This window comes from Salmo trutta, chromosome 6, assembly GCF_901001165.1.
Source record: "Salmo trutta chromosome 6, fSalTru1.1, whole genome shotgun sequence".
Lineage (NCBI taxonomy): Eukaryota > Metazoa > Chordata > Actinopteri > Salmoniformes > Salmonidae > Salmo > Salmo trutta.
The window spans coordinates 27039947-27060632 of record NC_042962.1 but is presented as its reverse complement, the minus strand read 5'-3'; the positions used below and the strand labels follow the sequence as shown (position 1 = coordinate 27060632).

Genomic DNA, 20686 nt, shown 5'->3' with positions numbered 1-20686 from the left:
TGTGAGTGGGTGAAGTCCAGTGAGTGTGCATAGAGCCGGTGCAATAGAATCAGTGCAAAAAAATATACAAATGTAAATAGTCCGGGTAGCCATTTGATTAACTGTTCAGGAGTCTTATGGCATGGGGGTAGAAGTTGTTCAGGAGCCTTTTGGTCCCAGACTTGGCGCTCCGGTACCGCTTGCCATGCGGCAGCAGAGAGAACAGTTTAGGACTTGGGTGGCTGGAGTCTTTGACAATTTTTAGGGCTTTCCTCTAACACCGCCTGGTATAGAGGTCCTGAATGGCAGGGAGTTTGGCCTCAGTGGTGTACAGGGGTGTATTCTTCTAAGAATTCTTTTTTAAGAAAAACGTTTCTTAAATGGAAGCAAATGGAGCAAAACGGGGATAACTATTGGACTAATGATTACACCCTAGATCAGCTAGATGCAGGAAGGAGTGTGCAAGGAGATATTGAATGTATCACTGTGTCCATGTGTCACTGTCTGTCACCTCAATCTTTTCTTTCGACCTGTGTGCACTTACGTTGTAGACTTTAATTCATAGGCTAGGTTGTAGCAACCTCATGATGGGTATAAGGAAAATGTGAGTATCATGTAGTAGCCTAAACCTATGGTTGTTACATTGAACTGGGTGAATGGAATATGAATGACGGTCATACAATATGCTGTGATAGAAGTAAGGACATGCTCATGAAAAAAAACCGTCACCAACGGTTTGCACCATGATAGGTCTTTCGGGTTGTGGACACAGAGGAACTTGAAGCTCTCAACCCGCTCCACAGCAGCCCCGTCGATGTGAATGAGGGCTTGTTCGGCACTCCGTTTCCTGTAGTCCACAATAAGCTCATTTGTCTTGCCCACGTTGAGGGCGAGGTTGTTGTCCTGGCACCACACTGCCAGGTGTCTGACCTCCTCCCTATAGGCTGTCTCATCGTCGTCGGTGATCAGGCCTACCACCGTCGTGTTGTTGGCAAACTTAATAATGGTGTTGGAGTCGTGCGTGGCCACGCAGTCGTGGGTGAACAGGGAGTACAGGAGGGGTCTAAGCATGCACCCCTGAGAGAACCCCGTGTTGAGGGTCAGAGTGACAGATGTGTTGTTACCTACCCTCACCACCTTGGGCGGCCCGTCAGGAAGTCCAGGATACAGTTGCAGAGGGAGGTGTTCAGTCCTAGGGTCCTTAGCTTGGGGATGGCACTATGGTGTTGAACGCTGAGCTGTAGTCAATGAACAGCATTCTGACGTTGGTGTTCCTTTTGTCCAGGTGGGAATAGGCAGTGTGGAGTGCAATAGAGATTGCGTCATCTGTGGATTTGTTGGGGCAGTATGCGAATTGAAGTGTGTCCAGGGTTTCTGGGATGATGGTGTTGATGTGAGCCATAACCAGCCTTTCAAAGCATTTCATGGCTAAAGATGTGAGTGCTACAGGGCGGTAGTCATTGAGACATGTTACCTTGGCGCTCTTTGGCGCAGGGACTATGGTGGTTAGCTTGAAACATGTACATATTACAGACTGGGTCAGGGAGAGGTTGAAAATGTCAGTAAAGACACTTGTCAGCTGGTCAGCATATGCTCTGAGTATGCGTCTTGATAATCTGTTTGGCCCTACGGCCTTGTTTAAAGGTCTTTCTTACATCAGCTAGCGAGAGCATGAACAGCTGGTGATCTCACGCGTGGTTCAGTGTTACTTGCCTAGAAGCATTGACACCACAGCCAGTGGAAGAATAGTTATTGTCAAGGGGAATGTAATGTTTTATTGTCCAACTTATCATTAATAGAATGCAATGTGTTATTGTCCAAATGATCATTAATGGAATGGAATGTGTTATTGTCCAACTTGTCATTAATGTCAAACAAGGTATCAAGGGAAATGTAATGTTTTTCAACAAAAAGCATTTCCATGCAAATGCGATAGATGTGGGCTTGGATCATCTATTCATTTCTATCTAAGCAGGAAAACAATGTCTTCCTCTAGTTGACATTCAGAGTATCGCTTCTCCCCTAATTATGATCAGCCAACAGTAGATCCGACCCACTGCCCCCTTCTGCAATTAGTTTGTATTAGACAGTGAATGACTAACACTCCCTGTTGACATGAAAACTCAATGAAGTGATACATTCAAAGACGTTCACTGCAAGAAGTCACTCCTGGCATCTGAGGCTGCCGTTGCCGGCTTGGCCTGAGAGAACATTACAGGCTATGATAGGCTCATATTGTATTTGTTGTTGGGGGGGGGGGGGCATCAGACAAAACAAACGCGTGGGAACCAGTAGAGTAAAAACATTTGTGCTCATTCTCCTGCCTCTCAAACTAGAATGATAGTTATAAGGCTTTACTCTGCTGTGGTAGTGGTGTGGCTTGGGTCCAGATGGGTGCTATAGGCATGATTTGTCTCTGCTTTATTGAGATTGAGTTCCACCCCCACCTCCTCTTATCCATCCTCAGGATAATTCTAATGCACTGACACCAGTGGGGAATCTTTTTTTTTTCTTTACAATCTATTTAGCAATGATTTATCGATCGCTGCCTCTTCCCTCATAGAAAATTACCAATCCTTTTTGGGAAATCAGATTTTCACACCTTTCATGAGAATGTGGTTACGGTGCAGGTCCCAGGGGTGGCAGGGGGAGGCTGGGGGAAGTTGACTTTAAACTCCCATGGTGCTGTGTGGCTCTCTGGGCCTGTCTGTCGTGATAGTGGCGAATGTAACGTTGGTCCAGTGATATCACTCTCTGTTTCCCTCTCTTTTTTCCCCCTCTGCACAGCTTTCTGAGTTTGTAGTGTTTTGTTTTTGAAATCTAATTGCGGATTTTGGTAAACGCTGACTACAGGAGGTATTGGAATTAACATGGTGACCTTAAAGTTGATGCATTGCTGTTTCACTAAGCCGGTTTGGAGCAGATCTACAGTATGTAGTGTAGGTTAGACCTGTTCTGTAGAATGCTGAGGGAGATGCGTTCCGAAATGACCAGTCATATGTCACACTGGTAAAGGTAAAGGTAGCTTTCCCCTGCTCAGATGTTGCATGCGCCAACCAGTCTGGTGCCGTCGGGCACCAGATCGCTATATCATATGATATGGTTAGCTGATACATAAAATACCTATCCGGGTATCGTAAGATCTGGTCAGCAACGTCTGAGCAGAGGAACACGACCGAAAGCTTGTTGCATTTTCCACAGGGAAAGCTTCCCCTGCCCTTGTAGGAGGAGTCAGATTAACACAGCAAAGGCTTTGATGCTCCAGAATGTCAGCACTGTGGATTGATGTACAAAAAACACACTCCTGCCCAATCAGGTTCTTTTATTTGTTGTGGATCCGCTGTGTCTCCTGGTTTACAGGTTTCAAAGAGCTCTTTTTAGTACACAGTCTTTGATAATCTTCGGCCTGCGCTGATCCATTATGGCATGGCATTTTGGAGCATTTTTATTTTTATTTTAGTGGAGGTAGGGAGCCTTAACCATTGATTATTAATGAGAAATATGAAAGAGAAACGCATATTTTCCTGTTGGATGGTTTAAACGGTCATTCTGGGAAAAGTCGTCCTACTCCATTCAGAGAACAACGTGCTTATGGGAGAGATGCCTTACATTCAATTTCAAGTTAGCCATCAGTTTACTGTACGATGCTGGTATCACTTGAAGAAGAAATCTGAATGAATTGCACTGGGGTCACATGTCTATAAAGGACAAGGAAGCATCAGAGCATATTTCTTGAAAATACTGTATATTTGAGATTTCACTTGACCTTTTTGCATGTATTTATTTACATCGTTTTGTCTTAACATGAGAATAGCTGGACACTACTGTAAAAGCCACCCAGTGCACAACAGAGGTGCCATAGTGGGGGAATGGATGGATAAACAGTATGTTTCCCTGCCCTAAGGGGGAGACAAATCATCATCTCTCATAGCACATGTAGCGTGCCATAGAGGTGCCGGATGAACATTACACAATATCTCTGGGGTGTAGGGTGCATTATCCTTCCATTTCACCAGCATTATCCTTCCACCCACCAGCATTGGTGACAATGACATCACTCATTTTTGTTGAAGCATATTCTCTTTAATGCTCCTACTTAACCTTTTATAGGCATTTGTTTTTCTAAATCTCAGAGAACTTCCCACTGTTACTTCTCACAGATAACTTCTCCGTGTGCTTTTTTATTATTATTTGGAGACTAACTTTCTTAAGGTGAAAAGAAGGGCTTATTTACCCTGCATCTTGCACTCAAACACTGTACACAAGTGTAACAACTCTGCTATTTCCTCAGGGACATCAATTGTGATCTAAATTTAAGCAACACATATTCTGCCACAAAGAATGATCTATTCTTAATTTATGACAAGTGACTGTGGGTATGTCAATAACGCCTTAATAAAAGAAGACAATACTTGTCATACTGAATCAGTTTATAGATTTACTGTCAAATACCTGGATATGATAGCTTTGGAACAGAGTAGAATGAGGCAACTTGCAGAAAACAAATAGCCACTGTAAATTCACCATTTCCTTAGAACATTATAGATTATTCATTTCAATTGTGTAATGTGTTATAAATTAGGATTATTAACTTATAATTGTAAAAGAATGATTGTCATAATATTATATTAGAACTTACTCGATTCTGAAGGACAGGCTATATGTTTGACATATAGTGCAATTATTATTATAATTATTATTATTATTACCACCATTTTTATCCTTGTTATTACTATTTATTCTTATTCTTTTTATTATTATTAACATTACTTCATTATCATTCTCTTCCAGTGTCCAGAGCCTTGAATTTCGGTTGAGCCGAGCATGGTCGACCAAGGCAGAAGTCCCTTGCTCAGGGGGACTCACGGGACAATGGCATTAAGGCCATTAGCTATTAGCATGGATATGGGATGAGCGCTGTGCTGACCACCTCTTCCATGGACTGAGGGTAGGGACGGAGGAGTGGGAGGGACCGAGGAGTGAAAGCCAAGTGCTTTTCCCTGTTTCTGCCCTGAGGCCATGGGGACTAAGGCAACCCCATTCCCCCCTACTCACCCCACTCCCCCCTACTCACCCCACTCCCCCCTACTCACCCCACCCCCCCTACTCACCCCACTCCCCCCTACTCACCCCACTCCCCGCTACTCACCCCACTCCCCCCTACTCACCCCACCCCCCCTACTCACCCCACTCCCCCCTACTCACCCCACTCCCCGCTACTCACCCCACTCCCCCCTACTCACCCCACCCCCCCTACTCACCCCACTCCCCCCTACTCACTCCACTCCCCGCTACTCACCCCACTCCCCCCTACTCACCCCACCCCCCCTACTCACCCCACTCCCCCCTACTCACCCCACTCCCCCCACTCCCCCTACTCCCCCCTACTCACCCCACCCCCCCTACTCCCCCCTACTCACCCCACCCCCCCTACTCACCCCACTCCCCCCTACTCACTCCACTCCCCGCTACTCACCCCACTCACCCCACCCCCCCTACTCACCCCACTCCCCCCTACTCACCCCACTCCCCGCTACTCACCCCACTCACCCCACCCCCCCTACTCACCCCACTCCCCCCTACTCACCCCACTCCCCCCTACTCACCCCACTCCCCGCTACTCACCCCACCCCCCCTACTCACCCCACTCCCCCCTACTCACCCCACCCCCCCTACTCACCCCACTCCCCCCTACTCACCCCACCCCCCCACTCACTCCACTCCCCGCTACTCACCCCACCCCCCCTACTCACTCCACTCCCCGCTACTCACCCCACCCCCCCTACTCACTCCACTCCCCCCTACTCACCCCACTCCCCCCTACTCACTCCACTCCCCCCTACTCACCCCACCCCCCTACTCACTCCACTCCCCCCTACTCACCCCACTCCCCCCTACTCACCCCACTCCCCGCTACTCACCCCACCCCCCCTACTCACCCCACTCCCCCCTACTCACCCCACCCCCCCTACTCACCCCACTCCCCCCTACTCACCCCACCCCCCCTACTCACTCCACTCCCCCCTACTCACCCCACTCCCCCCTACTCACTCCACTCCCCGCTACTCACCCCACTCCACCCCTAAGCCCCCACACCAAACACACCCATTCCCACTTCGGCTAAAAAGCTGCACCCAGAGACCTTTTTTTAATCATGTAATTAACAGCCCTGGAGGAAGGAGGAAGAGACAGATGCTGCGCCTATCCTCCAGCAGCCTTAGAGGCCAGCGGAACTGAAGATGAGAGCTGTGATCTCATTCCCACCACTTGTTTGGAGTCTGTCAGGAAGAGAAATGCCAGCATTACCCACACTCCTTATATGATGAAAAGAGGAAAAAGGAAAGAAATGGAACGATGGACCGATCCGGACCCTGTCGTGATCTAAGTGTCAGTTGATTATTATTCTATTTCTCATCATACCTGGTGGGGAAAAGATTCCCCGTTCTCTTCATTTTTCCCCACATTCCAACAAAAGGCACAGCCTTGATTTTTATTCGATTTTATATTTTGTCTTGCGAACTCTCATGCCCCGGTGACAATGACACGTCGAGAGAAGTTTCAGCACCGCCCGTGTCCCCTGCTGCTGTCCCTCTGAGCTTTCAAACAGCCGACAGACTGTGAAGAATAAATAATAAAAAACTATTGATTATTTTGATGACTGCAAGATTCAATTAGGTATTAATTTTGCCCTCCAGTGGACCTATCAAGCGACTCAAAGGATAGGAGATGGGAGGTGGGGGTGGGCCCAAATGGATGCAGAGAGAGCGTAAGACCAGCCTCAGACAGAGGGGAAAATGTGTTTACCTCTCCAGGCAGAGAGGAGCATTTATGCTCAGAGTTCCATATTTAAGTGCTCCACCAATGAAGCCCTGATGACAAGAGACATTGTTACCAGGGATATGAGTATTGACCTGCCGGCTCGCCTTCGGATGACAGCTACTATTTCCATTGATGAACATTTTCATAGATTATCATGTCATATCAAAGCCCCCCCCCCGATTCCTCTGATGAGCGCATTAAAAGAGCCCCTCTGGGCAGGAAAACATCGACCACCCTGGCAGGAGTGGGGGCGGTGGTGTACTGGCGCAGGGGCAACGTTGACCCCCCCCCCCCTTTCCCTCTCGCCATACATGCTGGTCACCTGTCCCCATCTCCAACCCATTTAGACCGAACGTTCTTGTCCATAAATAAGGCAGCGTGAGAGGGACAGAGTTTTACCCCTCTGTGTTGCTGCGGTTCTTTGTGTGTCTCAGAGCAGGAGGGAGGGGGAACAGTCTGAGGTGACACGAGGGAGAGGAGACACAGGAGAGGCAGAGAGAGAGAGAGAGAGAGAGAGAGAGAAGGAGGAGAGAAAGTAGAGTTGACATCTCCAGTGCTTGCCTTGGAAGCAACCTCAGGCTTGAACCCGCAGTGGCTATTCAGATGCAACAAGGTCGAGGAGGCTGTTTCTGGTTTTGTAGCGAGCATCATGCACTAGCTGGTCTCTGCTCTGTGGTGGCGAGCATGTTTTAATTGGTCTCTGTCAGATTTTTTGGGACATTCAGAAGACAATCTTTTACGCTTTTTTTGGTCATTTAGTGGAGCTTCATTTAGGTATGTATGCTTTTTGTTGGTTTATTTATTTTTGTGCACTTTTAGATAGTTGCACATCAGTAATTAGCCAGGTTACTTCATTACACTGTACATTACTTTGTTAATAATTCATTGACAGTCATTCTAATTCCCTCCAGTTTATGGTGGTTTTTGTTTTTGTAAAATGTGAGACATTGGAATTTCAAAACGTAATTTGGGGAGGACCTATCATATGCCTGTGATCTATTCCAGCTCTTGATTGGAAGAGGCCTTAATCGTTCACTGGTTGCCTCTGACTAATGCTTAAGAATAATGACACCTTTGACTTCTTGCTCTTACTGAAAGTATCTTGCAGGCTTTACCTCTGTAGAAATGAATAAACTGTCTACATAGATTATTATTATTTTTTGTAATAGCAGATACATCTTTAGCAATTTAATTTCTAGGTACAGGACGCGTGTACAGGATGAGTGTAATGATGAAATTGTGACACGTCTGTTCTGTTGGTATTATCGAGCCTAGACAGGTGTGGAGAACCTTTAAGGCTGAAAGGTATCATGGCAAAGCCATACGAACCTTAACCGCTCTTCACTGGGCAGGCTGCAGCCAGCAATATCAGCGGGAGCACCAGTCTCAGATACAAGAGACAGCGCTAGAGAGAGAGAGAGAGAGAGAGAGGGAGGGAGGGGAAAGGCGGGAGAGAGAGAGAGAGAGATGAGTGAGCAATAGAGGGGAGACACCGGGATAGAGAGAAGGGGAGAGTGAATGGGGGGGTAGACAGAGAGAACACGCCGGTGTAGAGTAGTGTGCTGCGAGGCAAATCTAACCACGTTGTTCTGTTGTTCTCCCCACCTGGGCTCCCCAGCTCCCTTCCACGATCCGATGATTACAGGGCAGCTGAGCAAGCCGCTGCTCTCCCTGCGCAGCGAGATGAGCGTGGCGGAACTCCGGGCCGAGGACAAAGCGGCCACCCCAGATAGCGAGCTCAACGACGAGTCCCTGCTCCTGTCCTCCGAGGCCAGGGACAGAGAGGACACTCCCAACAAGCTCTATGGTGAGTCCATGGACAGGACAGCTCTCGGTCTCTCCTCTCCCTTCGGGGACCGGTCGTGGCACGAGAGGCCAGGGGAATGCTCTGCTTCTGTGTGTGTTGGATAGGGGTGTCTGAGACCAGGTGCTGCTGGAGCAGGTGCTAGAAGACTGTGATAGACCTAACTAACTAAGTTGAGGTGCAGGGATTCGGGAAAGAGGTGGATGCAATAGGGTTGGTTGCCTGAGTTGTAGTATTGTAGAAGACACGTTATTTAGGTGAGTTTTCAGGTGATGTGGTGTTTTACATGTTCATTATGTCTTCAGGACTTTTTTCACTGGAAATATAAGTGAAGTCATATACTATAAACGGTTTGGTATTTTGTTATGAGTCTTGTGTTAATTGATTAATTGATTTATCGTTAGAAGTTTATCTTGAGAAGTTTAAGTTTAGGTGATTATTCAAATATCACACTTGGAGTTCCAATGTGCCTTTAGGCATAGGCATAGACATTTAGGAATTAGCGTTTGTAGAGTTTACATAGATTAGATTGGTAGGACAGACGAAAATATTTGTGACAAGTGACCCTTCCTTTCATATCTTTGAAAATAAGCATCTATGGCTGCGTTTACACAGGCAGCCCAATTCTTTCATTTTCCCACTAATTGGTCTTTTGACCAATCCCATCAGATCTTTTTACATCAGATCTTTCTCAGAGCTGATCTGACAGGTCAAAAGACCAATTAGTGAGAGAGAAAAAAATCAGAATTGGGCTGCCTGTGTAAATGCAGCCTATGTCTTGGAACGTGGCGTTTTATATTTTGTTGCTTGTGTGAAAGTGAAAAGCGTGAACGTTGTGACAAAATATACCAAATTAGAGAGATATTGTATCAGGGGGGAAAAAAATGCCTATGAATTGAGCAAGTGGTGAGGATCTCTGGCTTTGGTTTTGGTTTGTGAAATGTGCTTGTGCTTGATTATCTCTGCAGTGGTGTATCATTCCAATGTATTATTATGTAAGCAACTAACAAACGTTTTTTGTAGTCCAATGGCAAATAACGGTATGAAGATGAATTGATATTTATTAAAAGTATATACAGTAAACACATTTAAATCACTTAATATAACATTAGCAATTTAGACATTGAAATGATGGTCAAATGAATAATTGTTGGAAAATGGCCTATAGCTCTTATAGGGAATTACATTGAAATCCCACTTAGAATATCAAGAGATACTAATTAGTAAGAAATGGATGTCATTTTAACAGATAGAAAATGTGTATTTATCCATCTCTCTTATTAATTTCATGTTCAGGTTCAATTACATTTGTGACCAAGTTAATTAATATTTTTTTAGTTAAACTAATTTACTTATCCAGGCAGTCTAATTTAATCCTAGGTCATAACAATGAATCAATAGGTCTAATGAGATTAAAACACGTTTTATAATGAAACTATAAAGGTCATAACACTATGTCTAATATTGACTGCTGTAACATGTAGATTCAACCTCAAAGTAAAGCTTGTACACTACCTCAATTATTTCAACTTGTTTGTTTTGGATTTTGCCTAGATCCTTTTTGATGGAAGTGTTGGCATTCAGTTTTTAGTCAATGCGGTCACAAAAATAATTCAAAATACATTCAGTCACTCACTAATCCTTACTTACACCAAATAATCACTCAATAAATGTTTGGTGCCATCATAGTATGGTTAATAAAAAAACATGTAGCGATTCCAACATTGATATGGTAATATGGATCTAAGATATGCATTTCTGCTTTTCAAAAAGGCACGACATAGGCATACTTTTCTTTCTTCTTCTACCAATTCTCTCAGGCATTGCAATTTGAATGTTTTAATTAAATGAGCTAATAGAACCCTTATTGTATGCCACGGAGAGGCTAAAGTTGACTTTTTTTGTTAGCCTGTGCTGCAAGTGTGATGTGGTCTATTTAAGACAACATTTTACTCTGTGCTTTCATCAAAGGCTATTTCATGGTACAGTACTTTTAGACTTAGTACACATCTGAACACGCTTTTAAGGTTATGAGTCAGTACTCAGCCGTTAAGGATGTAATACGTCTATTTCTGAAAATTCCCATGGACATCAGTGTAAAAGATTGACTCAAATTCCATAAACCCCCTTCAAATTACAGTAAATGTATGTGTGTGCAGAGAGGCTTTTAGTGGTCTGAAGAGATAGGCGAACTTGTGGAATTACAAGATAATGGATTTGATATGTTTTCACGAAAGAAAACAAACTGAATTGTGTCTTACAGATAATATTGATACACACTACTACAGTACTACTTATACGTGACTATATTGGTAGGAAAATACATACTCATATTAACGTACCACATTATAAACATACTAATGATAGTATTATAGTAATACAACAAAGATACATATTGTTCTGTAACATAAACATCCTATGAAAAAGTAGTACCAAAAGAACAAATACCAAATATGTACACACGGACTCTGACGAGAAGAGTGCAGTCACCAAATGGCATAATTGTAGATGATTCTATTTGGCCTCACAGTAATGTATGTGTAAGGTTTGATGTGGGTTTATAGGTGGCAACAGAGCGTAGGCTACCTCGAGCTCAGATTATACCAGAAAAACAGAAAAATATGAATGTATTATACTCACCATTATACTCATACAATACACACAAAATATATTTTTAAAAAACATTTGGATTCTGCATTTGGCCTGCACTTAGCTACAGTACCTTATTAACTCCTTTTCTATTGAAACACTGTCAGCACAACAATACATACAATTTTTACATCTCATTTACTTTTACATGTCATGATGTTTTTTATTTGCTAGTATTGTGACTTTCTCCCCCATATACGTGTTAGTTAAGGGAAAGGGGTGCGCTTCCTGAGAAAAAACATTGAGCAGGTGTGTTACAACCCTCTACATAGATGCACTGCACTCAGTGCTAAGACTTGGAGGCGTTATGATAATGCAAAAAGAGATGCTATCTTTTCTAATTTATGTGTGCTACCTGCTGCCAGAAACACAAATATATCATGTTAAAACAAGTCGAGTTTCTAATAATCAATGTATAGTCAGGGCTAATCTCCTTTTGGATGAATTCTAATGATCAAGTACATGAAATCGCTTACACTCGTTAGTACAAATAACATCTGGAACAACCCATTGCTGGTGACGTCCTCCAACATCATTGGTGCCCAAGATGAGCGATGCTCTAACAGTCTACCTGTAACACGAATCATAAACAAGGCAGTGTTACATTGGACGTAGAAAGACGAGAGAGGCATTGGTTATTGCTAAATGAATAATGCATCAGACGACAGCTATCCCGTTATGATAAAGCGTACAGTAGCCAGGTACTGTATGGTGTGTTTGTGTGTCTGTGCAGGTTGTGTGTTTTGGGACTAGACAAGTGAGTGGTGCAAGGGGACGATTGTGTGTAGCCTGGCAGTGTTGTGTTCTGTTGTTGCCACAAAGCACCACTTGGCTGAACTTCTGAGAAATATTTTTTTGGGGGGGGTTCTCCAAACAGCCTCACGTCCTGATCAGTGTACGGCTCCAGCTGTCATTCAAATGAATTTTTTAGGATATCCCAGGGCTAGGCTCTCCAACACAGAGACTAGGGTAACAGGTAACTCATTCATCTCAACACTGTTACAATTTTCTGTAATAAGCATCAAGCCTTCTTTCACTTCACCTTCAGACTCCTGATAACAGCTGAAGCCCATTAGTCCATGTTTGTTTGTTCTCTCTCTCTCTCTCCCTTTATTTTTGTATCTCTCTCTCTCTCTCACACACACACACACATTACATTATAGACCATTTCTGCTGAACAGACTACAATGATAAAATAAATATTTTCTAAATGAGAAATTACATCCTTCATATTGCAATGCACTTTTCTTAAATGGCAGTTGTTATTCTTATAATACTGTATTTAACATAACTGTTATCATTTTGTAATTCATGTAAATTCACCTGCTGTCACCTGTTATAAATACAGTGGTGTGTTTTGGTAGAGGATGTCTTGATATGTGACTGGCCTGAGTTGCCCTGGTGTCTCTTGTGGGGCTGATGGAGGAAGGCATGACTCTGCCCGTAGGCTGTGCCTGGGGTGTGCCCTCAGAACCACTGCTCCTCCCCGGAGACTTGGCACAGCATAGAGGCAGTCAGGACATGTGGTTGCCAGGCTACCCAGCCTCCTTGCTCGCTACAGTCAGGAGATGAACGAGAGAGAGAGAGAGAGAGAAAGAGAGGGGGAGAGAGAGCGAGAGAGAGGGATACGTAGCTCAACTCCTCTCACGAAGCAGCACTGCTCCCTTAACTGCAGGCCACAGGGCAAAGTGGATGACAGGAGGATGGTTGCTGCTCACAAACAAGAAAAAGTGTCATGTTAAGCCAAGGTTGTACTGTACCTTTGTGCACACGTTTGTTTATGCATGTTTAGCCTATGTTACAGTACTATGCTCAGTTTTTAGAGGGTGTAGAGTGCAGTGCTACCTTGGTGCGGATATGAGAGTGTGAGGTGTGGAGACTCCATGCTATCTTATCAGCCTCCTTTAGTCCCCTTTGCCGTAGACTACAGAGGCATGTACTCTAGGTTGAGGATGGATACGTATCTCTTTACGATGGCCGAAGCAAACTTTTATAAATGTGCAGGTTTTATTAAGGAGATTGCTTATACTTTGAATTTCTTCATCAGGAAAAAATATAATGAAGTCTCCAAGTTGTTGTTTAAATGTTTGATCATGTATGTGGATGTCCAATGCTCCGGCGTTTCCCTCTCCAATGTATTGTTGTGTAGTTTTATGTGTCCAAGTAAAGAAATTGTGGGATGTTGAGAGAAATCCTGACTCTTAAGATTGTGTTACATTTTGACCCCAGTTTATTAGCCAAGCTATGATTGTCTATGCATCTCAGCACTATTACTCAGGATTCCATATGTACTGAATCATAGTAAGTTCAGCTCTGTGGACAAACCCCTTCTGGATAATGGTTATTAAGCTACTAATAGGAGTCATTTCAGATACTTTTGATTTGGTTAAGAAGTCCCAAGCCACCAACCTAACATATTAGACAAAATCCACAATATTATTTGCTGTTGATGGACTTCCAAACTTTTTGTGACGCAACTCTTCACAATGTTCGTTGATGATTTAACCCAGAACAGCAAAGGAAAGTTTCTGATTTTTGTGTGTCATTTTTATCATTACTTTGGTGGGTGGGGTCAATGTAGCCTACATGTGACGATTGTCCTATGCCCTCTGTCACCTAAGCTAAAGACAGGCCTTGTGAATAACCAGACCGTGATTAAATCAACCATTTATTGAGAAAAGCACATGCATTAGTTGTAATAATGTGTGGATAGGTGATGTCCTTTTGATTGATGATCACCTGTAAACAGGGTTATGGAGATTGGTTTCAGCGTGCAAAACCTTTTGTGGTGCGTTGCCCAACATTTCGCTTTCTATGCAGGCATGCAGCGATCAGATGGCACAACGAACATGTGATCACGTTTAACTATTAAAACGTTAAGGTTAAGCTAAAATAATTTTTTTAACAATTACCTTGTTCATCCTTGTTTATTGAAGAGGTACATTTCCTGGTTGTAGATGCGACGGTCAACTGTGGCGATTGAAGAAGGCATATAGTTTTCGAGAGTTACGGGGAGTGCGGACGTAGCATTTGCCTGTGGGGACCTTCGAGTATGTGTATAATCTGAAGATATTTCGATTGTAATTCATGCTTCTGAACGTTAACTGATCATGAGGTGAAATGTAATGTTCCCATCGGTCAGATGCATGATGGATAGTGGTTAAGAGCGTTGGGCCAGTAACCGAAAGGTCACTGGTTCAAATCCCAGAGCCGGCAAGATGGAGAAATCTGCCGTTCTGCCCTTGAGCAAGGCAGTCAACACCCAACAACAACTGCTCCCGATTACGTGGGCGTCGATTAAGGCAGTCCCCCCCCCCCCGCACATCACTGATTCAGACGGGTTGGGTTAAATGCGGAAGACACGTTTTAGTTGAATGCATTCAGTTGCGCAACTGACTAGGTATCCCCTTTCCCCTTATTTAAACAAATTTCTTTGTTTGACTGACAGACAGGAACAGGTTAAAGGTCATCATGCTGCCGGGTTAACAAGTGTATTTGAAGCCAGACTTTTTCTTTTAAGAGCTCTATTTAATTAGGTTTAGTTCGACCCTTTGGTTCATCATCCTGTTTATTTGATTTTGTAGATATTGTACAGTTCATCAGCTCTTTATCGCCACTTGGACATAAAAATCCTCCTGGGAAAGAAAAATCAGTTCTGCATTATTGCGTCCTCATTGTTAAAAATCGTACCACTGGGTCGACCTCATTGTACACAATGATAGAGGCGTTTGTCAAAACCTACACAATATGGTTTCACACCATGCTCTTGAAAATATCCATGCAGCGGTCAACAAAAGCATGTCCTTGGAGACTGTATGGCTGAAAGCGCCTATGTTCTCCTAGGTGGCTATGAGGTATAGTGGGTTGAGAGGCAGCAGAGGAAAATAGCAGAAAGAGTATGAGAATGACATTCAGTGACTCTTTCTGACGGCGTCAACACAGTGAGCGAGTTCAGGTTCAGCCGGGTTATTTTGTGATGAACTGTTTTGTATAGAGTAGAGTGCTGCTTTTGGCTTTAATAGAATTTTTGACAGTTAAGTGGATAAGTACAAATTTCTGATTGCTGCTGCTGCAAAAAAAAAGTTGATTGAAGTGAAGGTGTGTACGGTCCGGGTGTTCTCGGGTTCGGTTGAGTGCTCAGGAAGCACTGATAGACAATGTCATTGGGAGTAATGTTTGTCTACCACACACCCAGCCATGCTCCCTTCACTGGTGAAATGGTTTCACACGTTTTTTTTTAAAAGCTCATTTCTCACGGTTGTGCAAATAGCCTTCCACTCCAGCTAGCAGAAGCCATGAGGCACCACAACATCCTGATGACATGTATTTATTGCCTAGGAAAAATGGACATTAGGTTGCGAAAGCTGTGGTTAGGAAGCCGCGCTATTTTTCCCCCCGTGGGGGCGAGATGGCGTGGCTGTGTACAGTTTCTGTCTTCCCCTCTCAAGCAAATCTCCCCCTTTCAAACACCAGCAGACAAGATAATAAGGCACTCGGAGCACAATTCGGGTATTATATTCCGCAACCAAAGGCTCATCTCTTGTCAGTTTGCATTTACTCTCCCAAGGATGTGACGCTTCTATCATCATGCTGTCAAATAGAGCCTGGCTGGAACGACAGGGCCACTCATTTCATACACTTACTGTTTACATGAAATGGCCTGCACTTATACCGATTCTACCAAAATGGAGGAACATTTTCAGAAAGGTCACCTACAGACTAAAAAGAGGAGAGAAAAAGGAATCTTCTATTGATGTATGCGATTGGAGGTCATTCCGAAGAAAAGGTCTAGACAGACTACTGTATAATACCCTACATCTCTTCATTTGTTGTATTTCGTAATAAGAACATATATTTATGCTTTTTTACACTCTGGCAGCTACTGTACAGTACCTCACTGAAATAATTTAAATGATTTGGATTACCGAAGTGGTAGTTGATACGCCAGTATAAAAATATGGTTATCACCAGGAATAAACTTTTTTTTCTTATTAGGATCAGCATGTATTTCATTTCATACCATCACTCACTTATCTCACACTTCCTCATCCCCTTGTCTCCTTCAACCTGCCTTTCACTCTTCTGCATAAACACAAAGACACACACTGCTGGAGGCAGCCCCCCGCACCTATTATTTTTGTGTAATCAGCTTAGTGAGCAGGGCGAGTGACTGGGGGGGGGGGGGGGGGGGGGGGGTTGTGTTTGGCTGCTTGCTAATGCAAAGAGGCCTGTAATGTTCTGCTGTGCTCGGGTTAAGTAATGAAGTGGTAGAGACACAGTGTGTGAATGGGACCAGCTCAGTAAAGTTAAAGAGACTAGGATAAAGGAGAGGAAGAAAGGGAGTAGGACTATCTCCCTCTCTCTCTCTCTTTCTCTCCGGGAGGTGGATCTCATTAGGAGGAGTTCAGCTGCATGCCTATAAAGCAGGTATAATACATTCTCTAATGCGCCCGGAGTTCCCGTGGGCAATCTTCCCTATCTTTACCATCACAGATCAGATAGCATTGAGGAACAAGGAGAAAATAAGGAAGATGGAGATGGACACGGAGAGAAGGTCATCTGTTTTACACATAAAAACTCCAGTCATGTAGATTACATTCATAGTGACACTGAGCACTTCAAAGTGACTGACATTATGATCTGTTGAATATACTGTGCAGATACAGTAGAAATGAATTGTTAACCTTTGCGTTGCTGTACAAATAAATATCGTAAAGCAAATTACATTGAGGGCACTTTGCCAGTGGCAAAGGAAATGTAATGAATACTATAATACACTTTATTTTGTTCTCACCATACTCTGGCTTTTTTAGGGGGAAATAATACTTTTCAAAGAAATGTGTCTCGCATAGTCTAGTTTCCATAAACAATATCGAAAAGCTCTTCATGTTGGACGAACAAAGGAACGTCACAACTCCTTGGCGTTGACACGGTCGTTGATGTCGGGAAATAATTGAAGCAGGGAATGGAAATTACAATGTTGTCTTTGACTTGTGCGGCGTGAACCAGAGATCCATCCAAGCCCATGTGTCCTTCACAAGCCTTTATTATTTATAGCGCTCGCTCTTTGAGCAATGACCAGTACTAATGCACAACCTTCTGTCCTTCTGGCTGATTCGCTTCCTTTGAAACCAAAGATTGAGGGAAGAGAAAAGGGTGTGCGGAGGAGGCGGGGGTGCAGGGGAGGGGGTGGGGGGGGGTATAGGGCAGTCGAGATCCAGGCTATCGAGAAGTTATTATGTCCCCCCCCCCTTCATATCTGAGGATGTGAAATAACATTGTGATGCTTCTTTTCTTGGGAAATGGAGTTACGGGCTTCAAAGCAATAGACGATCCCGTACGTTCCCCTCCCTCCACAGCGTGACGGCACTATGAGAATGTTGTGTACTGTGGAAATTCTTGTTCGAGAGAATGGAGGGTCGGTTCTGCCCCCCCACCGCCCCTTCACCATGTTTGTTGTTATGCCCATAGAATCTATATAGCTAAAACATTGCAGAACTTTGCATTTTCACCGTGTCACCCCCTGACTAATAGTGAGTTGTATAAATCCTCATTTGGAGGTTAGCACCCTGCTTCACATTGCTGGGGATTGAGGTGAGATAGACTCCTATGCAGACTGGAGCACTTTCTGTGATTGTGGGATGATAGATGCTGCACAGTAGCAGTGTAATCCATTATTATGATACCGTTATGAGAGTGGGCGATGTGGAGGCAGAGTATCGGGGGGGGGGGGAACAGAAGCTCTGTGGGACAGGGGGCAGAAAGTGGGACAGCATTAGTGTAGGATAGCCTGAGGGCCCGAGGCTGATGTGTCAAGCGTGATATGTGGGTGTCTAGTTGCCCCCCTGTCCCCATCCCCGGCCCAGTCTCCACCCACAGACGCCACCGGCTGCCTCTTAATTGTTCTGCCACTGCTCTCGTTTGGCCAGATGCAACGCAGGTTGACAAGCGGCCGCTCTTTGGACGCGGTGAGTTGACCGTATATTCTACATTTTCTGCCTACAGTAATGTAAGGGTTGTGAACAGTTCACATAGATATCACTGTTTCTTTCTTTGATACACCATATATACAAAAGTATGTGGACACCCATTCAAATTTGTGGATTCGGCTATTTCAGCCACACCCGTTGCTGACAGGGGTATAAAATAGAGCACACAGCCACGCAATCTCCATAGACAAACATTGGCAGTAGAATGGCCTTACTGAAGAGCTCGGTGACTTTCAAAGTGGCTCCGTCATAGGATACCACATTTCCAACAAGTCAGTTCGTCACATTTCTGCCCTGCTAGAGCTGCCCCGGCAACTGTAAGTGCTGTTATTGTGAAGTGGAAACGTCTAGGAGCAACAACGGCTCTGCCGTGGAGTGGTAGACCACACAAGCTCAAAGAACGGGACCGCCGAGTACTGAAGCGTGTAGCGCGGAAAAAATAATCTGCCCTCGGTTGCAACACTCACTACCGAGTTGCAAACTGCCTCTGGAGCTATGGTTTTCCATGGCCAAGCAGCCGAGCAGCTAAGATCAACATGCGCAATGCCAAGTGTCAGCTGGAGTGGTGTAAAGCTCACTGCCATTGGACTCTGGAGCAGTGGAAACACGTTCTCTGGAGTGATGAATCACTGGGTTTGGTGGATGCCAAGAGAACCCTACCTGTCCCAATGCATAGTGCCAACTGTAAAGTTTGGTGGAGGAGGAATAATGGTCTGGGGCTGTTCGGGCTAGGCCCCTTAGTTCCAGTGAAGGGAAATCTTAACGCTACAGCATACAATGACATTCTAGACCATTCTGTGCTTCCAACTTTGTGGCAACAGTTTGAGGAAGGCCCTTTCCTGTTTCAACATGACAATGCCCCCGTGCACAAAATGAGGTCCATACAGAAGTTGTTTGTCGAGATCGGTGTGGAAGAAAGCCCTGACCTCAACCCCTGCGAGCCAGGCCTAATCGCCCAACATCAGTGCCCAACTCCCTAATGCTCTTGTGGCTGAATGGAAGCAAGTCCCCGCAGCAATGTTCCAACATCTAGTAGAAAGCCTTCCCAGAAGAGTGGAGGCTGTTATTACCAGCAAAAGGGGGACCAACTCCATATTAATGCCCATGATTTTGGAATGAGATGTTCGACGAGCAGGTGTCCACTAGGGCTGTGGCGGTCACAAAATTTTGTCAGCCGGTGATTTTTTAGCAAATAACTGTCGGTCTCACGGTAATTGCCTGTTAATTAACATAAACACATTTAGCATCTCCTGGCTTCCACACATAGTCTACAAGCCACTGATGCAGACCTTTGGAACATCTACATTTTAAAAAGTCTAATAAATCCATGTAATATAGCCTACACCTTCACCATAAATCCAATATTTATTTTAGACAGGTCTAATAGGCTAATAGGCTAATATTGTCACCCATCAGACTATTCTTGATTTAATCTTGTCTTTACATATACTTAACAATATATGTGTGATATTTGTTTTGATTTAGAATGGACAATTATCATGCACCTGTATTGAAACAGGGGCTGCGGGGAAAAATACATTTAATCTATGCACTTAAATAGCGAATGGAGGACGCTTTTCCCGTGGTTCGTTTTCATGCCAGCCAGGTATGCAATACTCCTGTTTTAAATATAAGCAATGTGCTTAATATTAGGAAAGTTGAGAAATAAATATAGTAGATCTAGTCTATAGAAAACTGATGGGATCCTCCTCTTTTTAGTAAAGGCCATCACTCTGTTTTCTCACGCAATTGCATAGCCTATAGAAATGTTGCGCAACTTGAGCTCATGGGCTCTCAAGAAGTGTTTGATGTGATTTTTGATTTAATTTGCATTGATGTCAGAGTGATTAGAGGGTCAATAGAGTGCTGAGTACCAGGCAGTTAGCAAATTTGGTAGGCTACTAATGACCAGCAGCCACATCAGAGCTTGGAGAAGCCTAATCACGTGTAACTAAATGGTCATGTGGAATCTGACTGCCTTCATGACTCGTGACCACCAGTGTGGCGGTAATACGGTCACCGCAACAGCCCTGGTGTCCACATAGTTTTGGTCATGTAGAGTACTTTTGAAATGAATTGCATATAATGATGAATCACTTATTTGCTCATTTGAACATGAAGCCATATTACTCCACAAATGACTTTGTTTGTGACAGGAAAACACGTTGGATAGAGATCCAGACAGAGAGCCATGGTTAAAGAGAAACCCTCTTGCGTGACGATGAAGGGGGCACCAGATCAGGCTGAATCCTATTTACCACAAATATAATTTAAGTAATTTCAGAAGAGGCTCCCATCAATAGGAAGGGAGGCACCTCAGCATTCCCCAGCTCTCCTAACAGGCTTACAGCTCTCTCAGGCAGGCCCTGATTTCACCGTCCATGCTGCACTGATGACCATAAAAGGATGAGGAATAATTTGGGATTGTTATTGGTCTCTTTCAACC

At 44.2% G+C, this 20686-nt stretch overlaps 1 protein-coding gene across 1 annotated transcript in view; it reads left to right on the top strand.

Annotated features, from left to right (window-relative positions):
• The first annotated feature begins 7522 nt into the window (after nt 1-7522).
• The window catches only part of LOC115195769 (POU domain, class 6, transcription factor 2), a 91500-nt gene continuing 78336 nt past the window's right edge, over nt 7523-20686 (top strand). Inside the window, exons 1-2 of the mRNA XM_029756000.1 lie at nt 7523-7572; nt 8417-8605. Coding sequence (XP_029611860.1) covers nt 8434-8605 — 172 coding nt within the window. The 5' untranslated portion in view covers nt 7523-7572; nt 8417-8433. The remainder of the gene's footprint in view (nt 7573-8416; nt 8606-20686) is intronic.